The sequence below is a fragment of the Adelges cooleyi genome, unplaced genomic scaffold, assembly GCF_023614345.1.
Source record: "Adelges cooleyi isolate 19-005CV unplaced genomic scaffold, UGA_ACOO_1.1 ACOO_flye_CR_arks_rails_tigmint_CR_PRNA_41, whole genome shotgun sequence".
NCBI lineage: Eukaryota > Metazoa > Arthropoda > Insecta > Hemiptera > Adelgidae > Adelges > Adelges cooleyi.
This window is the reverse complement of record NW_026096090.1, coordinates 2,725,129-2,736,338: the sequence shown is the minus strand read 5'-3', so window position 1 is coordinate 2,736,338 and position 11,210 is coordinate 2,725,129. Positions and strand designations below refer to the sequence as shown.

The 11,210-nt window shown below is 26.9% G+C and overlaps 1 protein-coding gene across 3 annotated transcripts; it reads right to left on the bottom strand.

The window, feature by feature from the left end:
• Window positions 1-3,998: 3,998 nt before the first annotated feature.
• LOC126841915 (vacuole membrane protein 1) lies at window positions 3,999-9,600 on the bottom strand. 3 transcript variants are annotated; one of them, XM_050578713.1, is made up of 9 exons: window positions 9,350-9,600; window positions 9,155-9,282; window positions 8,503-8,663; window positions 7,228-7,318; window positions 6,951-7,141; window positions 6,653-6,884; window positions 6,505-6,585; window positions 6,163-6,435; window positions 3,999-6,087 (listed from the first exon to the last, which is right to left on the bottom strand). In XM_050578713.1, the coding sequence occupies exons 2-9, from the start codon at window positions 9,263-9,265 to the stop codon at window positions 5,947-5,949; spliced, it is 1,281 nt and encodes a 426-aa protein (XP_050434670.1). In that variant the 5' UTR covers window positions 9,266-9,282; window positions 9,350-9,600; the 3' UTR covers window positions 3,999-5,946. The 3 variants fall into 3 exon arrangements, with proteins under 3 accessions (XP_050434670.1, XP_050434668.1, XP_050434671.1); XM_050578711.1 differs by having other exon boundaries at window positions 9,155-9,266; window positions 9,350-9,599; XM_050578714.1 differs by lacking the exons at window positions 9,155-9,282; window positions 9,350-9,600 and adding an exon at window positions 8,789-9,001.
• Window positions 9,601-11,210: the final 1,610 nt, after the last annotated feature.

The window sequence follows — 11,210 nt, the reverse complement described above, 5'->3', positions numbered from 1 at the left end:
TGCATTCAACCTACTTTTTATACAATTACTTAGCGAGATAGCCTATGCCCTATATGCTATTGCCTAATGCTTCTTAATTTTTAACAGATTTGTATTAATATTTAATAGTTAATAATAAAACTGTCATTACGATGAAACGTACTTGTTATTGAACATTTTATACATTTTTAATTGTTCTCTTGCTTCTCTCTATCTCGTAATAAAATTATCTTTTATTAGCCATTCTAATTATTATTTTACAATTAAAAAAACATGTATACGCACATTCTATAGTAATATAACTGTGCAATAATTAGTTTGTTTTCGAATTATAATTATAATTGGAGTTTGAAATTTGAATCCATTCGTTTGAAATAAGAAATTATATTAATATAATTTAAATTTGTAAAATATATTGTTTTATTTTCCTACCCTCGCTCAGGTTATAATTTACATAACTTTCCGCACACATCTCTTTACATTCCTCTCTTGTGTGTAGATATATTGTTACTATATTATTGTACAGAAGTTTTCAAATTATCCCTCCCTCCAAATTTAAACAACGAAGCACCTTTGGTATTGTAATCAAAATTGACTATTATATAATATATGACATCAACTTTTAACAGAACGCCATAGAGATAAGAAATATTCAAAATTCCATCAACTAACTAATCTAAATATCTAAATATCTAATACTAAATAATATCTTCTACACGAGTAAAGAATTCATTTATTAAATAACAAACACCTCATTTTTATAAATTTTCTTTATTACTAGTAGAACATTGTACCCTATAAGCTATATATAAATTATATATATATTATATATATATATTTACTTTTTCGCAAGCTGGATACACACTAATATATTATGTGTAGGTAGGTACCTAATCTATACAGTGTCTGCAGGTATACCGTATACAGTATACACATTGACATTACGGCTGCGGTATTTTCACTATCAGACGCTTTGCATAATTATAATAAAATATTTTATATTTAGGACCTTGAAAATATAATATTACCTATATCAGATCCTACAATCAGGATACGGATCAAAGTTCAACGATGATGTCAGCACTCAGCTGTTGGTCAATATTATGTATTTGTACACAAAATTTAATTTGTTATGAATAAGCTTCACATACCGTTGACTTGTGCTTGCTTTTGCGAGGATGAAAAATCAAAATCTATCCTTATGTCAGGATCACCTAAATATATTTTAAAGCATAATAAATAAAACGACCCCGGTTATTGCTGGGATCTGTTTTTCTTAAATGCAGGTTCTTGTAAAAAAAATATATATGTATATATATGTAAAATAGTGTAGAGAAAAAGGGACTAGGTATTAACAAAGTTTGATAATGTGTCGGCTATAGCTCACGAGAAAGAATTTAATTAAATAAATTAGAAACCCCAAAATGTTTGTACCTACTTGAAAGTTTAAGTTTTTGGCTTTAATTATTACTGTTATATGGTACCTACACTATTTTTTCGTACTTTAATTACAGTAAAAACACTTTAAGGATATCTAACAACAATCATGATTCAACGTTGTCCAAAAACATTCCATTGTGGTTATTGTATCTGAATTTTTTTCTTTAAAATAATCTTATTTAATTTTAATAATATATAATTGGTCATCGTTAAGCACGTGTCTTTGGCAATCAGCATAAATGACTAATACCAAAACTAATGAGTAATGACTAATGGCTATATGGTAAGTAATTTGTAGATGAGTAACTACCTACTGAATAAGAAATTAGTAAGAACAACTAACTTAAGTCTAAACGTCATTACTATAATTGACAACAATTACTTTTTTTTTAGTTTATTCCAGACCTCATAAAAGTAGTTTGACGTAACATATGCTGACCTTGAATTGTGCCTTGTAAATTCTCGTCTTATCAAGTATGAATGGGCGTTGTTTTTGTGGAGCTGTTATCTATACATTTGATTATATTATTGTTTTTTAGTATTAAGTTTTTACTGTTCATTGCGACATAATACAGTATACCATTTAAGAAATCGTTTTTCCGGATAATTAAGTATCTGCATCGTAGGAATTAACTCCAAACTAGAATACTATGACGGATGAAGTACATATGGAAGATGTAGGAGAAGCAACCGAACCGTCGATGGATTCGACGGGAGAAGAAGAATTGAACGAAGAAAACGCCGAAGGTGAGCTGTTGTAAAATAATTCCCTTGCTAGTTGAATGGTGAATTTTTGACGTCTAGCATTGAAAATATCAATATTTTTTATTAATTTTTAGTCATGGGAAAGCTACACGAAGAGATCGACAATCTGAATTTGGTATTAGATCATTTGGAACGTAAAAATGTAGATATATACTCTCGAATAGAACAACTACTCACGTCATTCCAGCAAGACTCTACTAATAGTGATGAATAAGGGATTTTAAAATTGATTAATTAAAAAAATGTATAGATGAAGGTAACTGGCATCAAAATTGTAATATGTTATTATGGTTAACGTGTAGGTAACAGCATTCATAAGCTGTTCTAATTATTTATCATTGTTAAACCGTTTACAATGTAATTTCTTTTTTTTTGTTAAATGTTGTTGTCAACTAATATATTTAATTATTTATAAAAAAGTAATAATTACAAGTTAAAAGTCAACTCGTTTTTTATGTGAATATTAGTATAAATTTTGAATTTTACTCTATATATTTTATAGTGATAATATATTTTTTGGTTATTGTTGATTATTTTTTAAAATATATGTACACACTTAAATACTTAACCTTGTGATTAATGTGAAAATTGAATGCCCTATTATTATACCGCCTATTAAAAATATCTGTATTAATCAATCACATTTATTGATCAAAATAAAAATTTGATTTAGAATCATTTTAGTGAAAATAATCTTGAACTAATGGTAGTAATTAGGGAGAGTATTCAATACCTGATAGAACAAAAAACTGTACTTAAAATTTTGTTATTTTGTTAAATCGAAATTATATTACATCAAAAATACAACATGGTGATAATTTTGCATTGATTGCATTGATTATAAAAACTATTATAATAATAGTATTAATAGTCAATGGTAATAGTTTGAACTAGTATGTACATTGTAAAGGTAAATTATAGGTAACCTTAGGTTCTTAAGGTTCTCAATTATAATAATGATTTTAAAATAACATACATATTTAATTTGGTTGGTATTTTTTTGTGAAATATTTAGTTCCAATTAGATGTTTAAATTTTTTTTTAAATAAAATATAAATTGTTTAACTTTTAGCTAACTATATTTAACACCTTAAATTAAAGTTTTGTTATTTTCTTGATATAATTTTATTATAATCATTATTGTGTGTATTATAAATAAAACGTTTGAAAAGCAAAAAACATTTTTTCATTATTTTGAGTGTATTAAAATGAAATTAGATAATTGTTTTCTCTTGAAATAAGGTTTGCGTTATACAGTTGTTAGGACTGTCAGTATAATAAAATAATTTAATTAAATGAACAAGCCATTGGTTTGTTTTATTTAATATTTGTTTCAACTAATTATTTACTTGAAAATATTGCATTAAATAAGGAAAATACCGTTATTTAATTACGAGTATACTTGAAAGTGTAACAACATAAAATTACTGTTGATAATCAATAGTATAATTAACATTTAATGTATGTAGAATAATGCTTGAAATTTTAAAGAAAAACCAATAAATGATTATTTTGCTTGGCACAATTTAAAATAGAAAACAATTGCATTTATATCAGAAGTTTAAGTTTACTTTTATTAATTTATCATTTGAAGTATTTGTGCAGAAAAAATATGTAAACTCCATCATTAATATTATCGAACAAAATTGAACACAAACTTTTAATTTAACCAATATATAAATATCATTTTAAAAAAAAATATATATATATTTAAGGTGATTGATTTTAAGATGTTTATACAACTATTAATTAAACTACACAAATATAAAAAAAAATCTAACACATTGTATACTAACCATCTACAAAAACACAAATCACAATTAAGAAATTTATTTAATTATTACAATTGCCATCTAAACATGTAAATTATGTATTTTGGAAGCAATTGAATATGCCTTGACTAAAACAATCAATTCTAAACTAGAATAATAAAGACTTCACATCAAATACTCGCAAACATAATATAATTCTAATGGATAATAATACAGTAACTCCCTCCCCCCCCTGAAAAAAATACAATGGATTTATTTAGCTAACTTGATTATAAACGAGAAGCATACTATAAGTTCTAACCTATACGTCTAAGAATTAGGAAACAATGTATACTAATACATCCAATAAATAGAAGTTATTAAAAATATTCACAAAGCAAAAGTAATATGTAATTGAACACCAAAAGTGTATGTTACAAAAAAAAATAAAGAAGTTTTTTATTTTATTTTAACAGGAATGAACAAGATTTCAGATGAGGAACGGCAGCAGTCTTCTACTACTAAAATTATATATTTTACAGTACTACCATCATAATTTATACCAACTAAATCACAAGATAATTTATCAAAATTTTACAATGTTTGATGTTCTATATAATATAATATACTAATAAAAACAAAAACTTTTGTAGTACATAAAACAAGAATTATGAAAAAAAATTAACAAACAAAAAATATAACAATACAAATTGGGCAAACGTTTTTTTGATTAATTAACCAGAAACAATAATATAATATACATTTTTTAAGCTTATCTAACTTAAACATACAATGGTTCGAGTCATTTATAACATTTATATGTGTCATGATCATATTAAGAGGTTGCTACCCACCCATTTATAAGGTAAAGTATAGGCAATTTTTCGCAAAATCTTAATTTAGAGCTTAAACTATAAGTGTATTATACCTATTAATACAATAATGAGAGTTCTTTATTGGTTTATTATTATTTTTTTTTTTTGTCAGACATTTTTATAGACAAAATTATAATTATCTTTCATTAAATAAGATTGGCGCAAATCAAAACCATAGTGTTTACTGACATGTAATTGTTGTAAAATCACCAAATTGTTCGTAGTACCTAGAGGAAAACATTATTTGTGCTTAAGCGTTTCTAAATTTTTTGACTATTCAATTCACTAATTTTTAACCTATACTTTTAAACATTCACAGAATAAAAAAATATTCCACCTATCGAAAAATTTGCACGTTTAAGAACAGATAATATTCACCTCTATTTGTTTTATGAAAATTTAGTAATTCTAGTACTACACAGCCTCTACAGTATTGATTCACGCAGACCCAGTTTTACACTAAAATTTACGGGTGGGTAGCATCACTTAAACAACAATAATAAATTTGGTTAAGACTCAAGAATGAGAGGACAAAAAATTGAAATAGTTAAATTTATAGTAAAGCGAATAATAATTTTACGAAAAGTTGTGGTCTAGACTAATAGGTAGATAAACATTATACCTAGTACTAAACAATATATTATGGTAACACTTGGTTCATAACAGATTATGCTCTAAATTTAAATATGTATACATCATCAACTTTTTTAGCAGCCTAATGATTATGATTTTACAAATAGGTACTTAGCAAACGAATAATAGGACGTGTTTGGGCACTAAACAGAATGAAAAATGTAATTTATAATGTAACTATATGTTTATACGTGCATCTCTGAATTTCTGTATGAATTACAATAAAACAGTACACTTGAAAGAGTAGACTTATTGAGCGGTTTACTTAATATGCACCCCTTAGCATATTAAAAATTAAAAAATTAAGTCCCTGTAATATTTATTAATTTGTTTTATATAATATACAAAGTATGAACTTATTTAAGATATCAGAGAAACAAGAATTTTTTATATTAATTACAAGAAAAATGTAGTAGTAATAAAATATAATAATTATAATCATAATTATTTCAATGCCGTTTGGACTTACGATAACGTAATTTCGAATGGTTGACAACCGAATGTCAGTCTTTGGACATTTTTTTTGTAGTCTTATTATTGCGCTTATAATAATTCTGTGCTAAAGAGTTAACTAACGATACAATAAAATACATCACCATTGAAATTACAAAAACGTCAAACAATCTCACTACCATATTTGTGCCCTGAAACGTTAATAATTATAAAATTAATTTCTTATAATATCCAAACATATTTAAAATAAAAAATAAAAAACTTACCTTGGAATCTTTTTTAAGATGTAACCGTTGTTTTTGATTTTCTAAAAATTTTGTAATGGGAGCTTGTAAGTTCTTCCCGATTCCTGGAATTTTCCCAACAACCTCAAGAACTTTCTCGATTAATGTTTCATTGAAAGCAATAACCACAAATAACACTTGTATGCTCATTTTAATTGCTGCTTTGCCCAATAGAGTTGCGCCGAAAAATGTCCAAAAGGGTATTAAGAAATGGCCACATGTAATGCCGGCAAGATCAAATAACGGGTTAGGTATCTGCAAGTTGATTTTTAATGTCAAATATTATATAGTCGAAAAACAAATTTTTAACTAGTTATTACTTACAGATGCACATGCTAATATTCCAAAGAAGCCAACTTTCTTCACTAGTCTCTCAACAAATAATTTTGACTTATCAACTAATGTCTAAAAAATATAACAAAAACATGCTCATATTAAATTCCATCGATCTGTTTTTCTCTTTGATACGTACCATAGTTTCTGGGTGTTTTTCTTTTTTCAACAACTCTTCAAATTCAATCAAATCTTCTTTGTCTTCATCAGGAGGTCGACCTGAAAGTCGTGCTGCTCTCGCCATAAAATAAGGAGGTAACTCTCCTAGAGCAGTTCCAGCTCCCCACATCATGGCTTCCACGCGTACTTTAGACATGATGTTCCATAAGCTGGCTGTCCAAGCAGAATCAATTTCATCGGGGCAAATGATTCTAGAGCAAAATATATAATATTTTTCTATTATAGTGAATTACTATAGTTATCATCAATTGACTTACTGATCTGGATAAGGTGGTTCTGGAAAATTAAGCCCACCACATTCGTACGCGGCTAATGTGACAGAAGTGATGTGTGGACCCAAATAAAGAAGGAATGTGTGTAAGCCGGTACCAAATCCAACAGATGATAGGACACCCAGACCTAACCAATATAAACACCAGGATGTTCTTGATTTTGCCCATAGTAACATCTAAAAAAAAAAAAAATATTTTTATATAAAATAAATATATCTACTACTTAATAATTGGTTGCGATTAAAAACGTCAAATAACTTACTGGTAAATGAGGTCCGTCAATATATGATAAAATAATTGGAGCAGATATAACTAATAGAACTAAAAGTACATAGAGTTTATAACAAATTAATCTGAAAAAATAAATACAATAAAAACTTATTACTATTTATTTATTGGTTTTATTGATTTATGCAATTTTATTTATCAACATAAATATTGTTAACACAATCAAATAGTAATTTGTATCTAGTTATCATTGCATGTTAACTAACTGAGATGATAACCTTAGTGCACTTCTATGTATCTAAATATCTAGACCCCTTAACTAAAATTGTTAATCAATTTCAAATAATATTCAATTGGTAAAAATATATTTGAATTATTCAAATTTAATTTTTTAATGGCTGTTTTTTCCCCATAAACAAACTTAAAACTTATTTTTACATAAGTAACAGGTAATATATTATTTTAATAAGACTGAAGTCAATGACCTGAGCTGTATAAGCTAAAACTAAAATTAAATAACCATAACAAATATTATAACCTACAGTCAGAAAATATCAAATGATATCAAGTAAATATTTAACTACAAAATATCTACCTATTATTGTTTGTTAAATTATTAATGTAGTTAAGGAAATATATTTTTAAAATGTAAAAGCAAAATCTAAAATTATGAAAATTTTTATAATTTCTTTAATTTGTGTTTAAACAAATTATTGATAAAGCGGATTATAGTTTTAATCCATACAATTAATGAATAAAATTAACAGTTATAATTAAATATATTTTTCTGATAAGAGTGACTTGTGAACTATCAAAATTAAATCAAAAGACTTAAAAGAAACATATACATTTATAGTTTTACTGTAATTTGTATTATTAATTTCAATGTTGAATTGGCAGGAAAACTAAACTAGACATGATATATAACATAGATATGTTAGAAATTATTCTTCACCAATAAATAAAACAAACTGTATTGTTTTGTAAATCAAAAATCAACACTATTTTTTAAAATTCAACACCTTTATGGAAACAAACACATTTTTTTTTCTTACAAAGACAGAAAATATTTACAAAATAAAATTAAATTTCAGTTGATTCACTGACTATTATAATAGAAGTAAAATTATTACATGTTACCTAAATTTTGCAGCATTTTCCATTAATGAGCTATTTTTGAACAAATTAACGTGTAATGTGAAAGGAAAATAAATGTGCTAGTTTTAAAAAAAAGGCATTGAAATAAGAAGTAACTATAAGAAATTTTATGAGTAGATTAAATTTATTTTAAAAATATAACAACACTTACTTTTTTACAAAAGACTTGGCTAAATATACAACTTCTTTAAAGAAATAATCTAATGTTAAAATGGGATGTTTCCATATCACAATGGAATGGGCGTCCATAGTTGCAGACTTTTTAAGCTGTTTCTTCGATTTACAATTATTGCTTTGCCCGTTTTGTATTACCTAAAACAATTCATATATTAAATGCTATTTATTAATTATTATTAATAACATTAATAGATAATATAACTGAAATGTTAAGATATAGTTTTAAAGAAAAATTTAACTTAAAACTAAATCTTTTGTACCTTCAACAATTTATTATAAAGCATATCTGTTTAACAGTTTTATGAAATGATTTATTTCAGTTATAATTTAATCTCAAGGACAATAATTTTTTTAGGCCGAAATTTCACATAAGCAATGCGGTATTAAACAATTGTCTAACATAATAAAATGATAATGTATGCAAACAAAATGGATAGGACAGACTATATTAGCTCATTATTTAGCAAACAAGGAAATTTCTTACTACGTATTATACTTTGTTAATAAAAACAATCATGATGCATGCTACTAAAAAACCATTATAATATATTACGTCTATGGATAAAACTTAACAATTTGGTATTATCACAGCTGTTATCATACTTATTAGAAAAAACGGTACTTACTTTTTCAATTTTCTTTTGATTGAATTTGGGCTTGGATGCAGGTGTTATTTCACTTGCAACAGAATTGGTTACTTGAATTGGCATCTTGATCAGTTTCGGCTTGTGACGCATTCTTTAACACAACAAAACTACAATTGTTGTGCCATTTCAAACGAATATAGTACACATAAGTTGAGTGATGTGCGGCAAACGTACCTTAGACAGAGGAGGGGCAGTCAACTCTATTGATCGTATAGATGACAAGGCTTGTTTCAAATCATGTTTGGTAAATTACAACACAAACGGATGTAGTTGCGTCGAGCTTTCTGCGTGCAGTGAGACAAAGTGACGTTTGTGTTTTAGCTAAATGAGGTAATAGAATTTGTTCTTGACAAATCTAGGAACTAGGAAGCGAACATAATGTATAATATTGTCTACGAGTGTGACGTAAGAATAATCACTCGTTATCAATTTATCAGCCGTTAGTGTTTGATACGGTACACGACTGATAAACCACGTGGAACACGTTGGTGTGAGCCAACTAACGGTTTGGCAAAGTACACACTGAGACGGCATGCAGACCGGCTGTTCGCTATCGGTAACATAATCCAACGGTAATGAGGCCACTGACTTCGAGTAAACACAGAATAGTCACAACGATAATCAAATTGGTATTTGTATACGATTATAAACAATTAGAAATTCCTCGTCTTGAATATATTTTTTTGGCAGCATGTAATTAGTCAAGTATTAATGTATTATCATTTGTTATAATATTTCCTAAACAATTAAGTTGATGTAGACAATAAATAAATAATGTGCAACTAATAACATGAACTTTACGAGTTGAAAAGTAAGATATACCAGTGGCAAGTGTTCTTCCTCCCCCTCTAAAAAATATATTTTTTTTTATAATAATATATGTGTGCGGCAAATCATAGCAAACTATCGAATGTTGTAAAATATACACTATCCCTAAGGCCTTAATAACTGGTGACCCCCCCCCCCCCAAAAAAAAAAAGAACAACTTAATTTCTGGTTACAGTACTGGTCTAAAGAGTAAATGTATTAACAAGTGTCAAGTATATTTATAACGTTTAAGGAATAGTAATTGGTGTACAAAGAAATATTATTGAGATCTAAATCGCACTTTATTTTTTTCAATTCGAATGAGTCCAAACATGTTTTACACGTAAACATATTAACCCTCTTAACTCTTTGTTCCGCAGTCGGGTAAAAAGGCAGTTGCAGTTATTTTGTTTAATTTTATCAAAATAGTTGTATTTCGGTACTAATTTGTTAAAGCTTGCATTTACCTTCACTTTTTGGTTTATAAGTTGTATTTTTACAGAAAAACAAATTAATTTCGCAATACTGAGTAATCATTCTTTGTTTGGAAAATAAGTGAAATTTTAACGATTTTAATTTTAAATGATTTGCTGCTTCGCACCATTGCGCCTATACGCTACGGTACTGTTTACACGAACCGCGTCAAACAGAATTTTTAAGTTTTATATAATTTAAGAACATTTATGATATACAAAAACATATAAACAATAGTCATTATATTTCATTTACGTAATTTACATATCATTCAATATTTAACAGAATACAACAAAGAAATACTATTGCTTATTACAACTAGTAGATAAATACCAATGTTTTTTCAAAGATTTATACATTACATAGACTTTTGGTTTACCTAAGTCATAATCAGAAAAAGAAATAGAAGTTGATTTCGAATAAGGTAGATAAAGTACAAGAGATTCATTTAACCATATACCACACTATATTATAGCCGGACTTAAATTAGTGTTTTCAAAGATTAAACGTTCAATTGTAATTACAAATAGTTAATTCTCTATACTAATATCAGGCTTAACAAAATTGTAAAATAAACGAATCACATAAAAGTCGACGTTAGGCAATAATTGTTTCAAGTATTCAAGAAATACTTGACTACATATCAAGCCTACTTTTTTCATGTCATCTTGAAATTGTTTTACGCTTTTTAATTTATGATCGACAGCAAACTTCAAACAAGTGCGTTCGCTCTCTAAATCCACATCACTCAGTA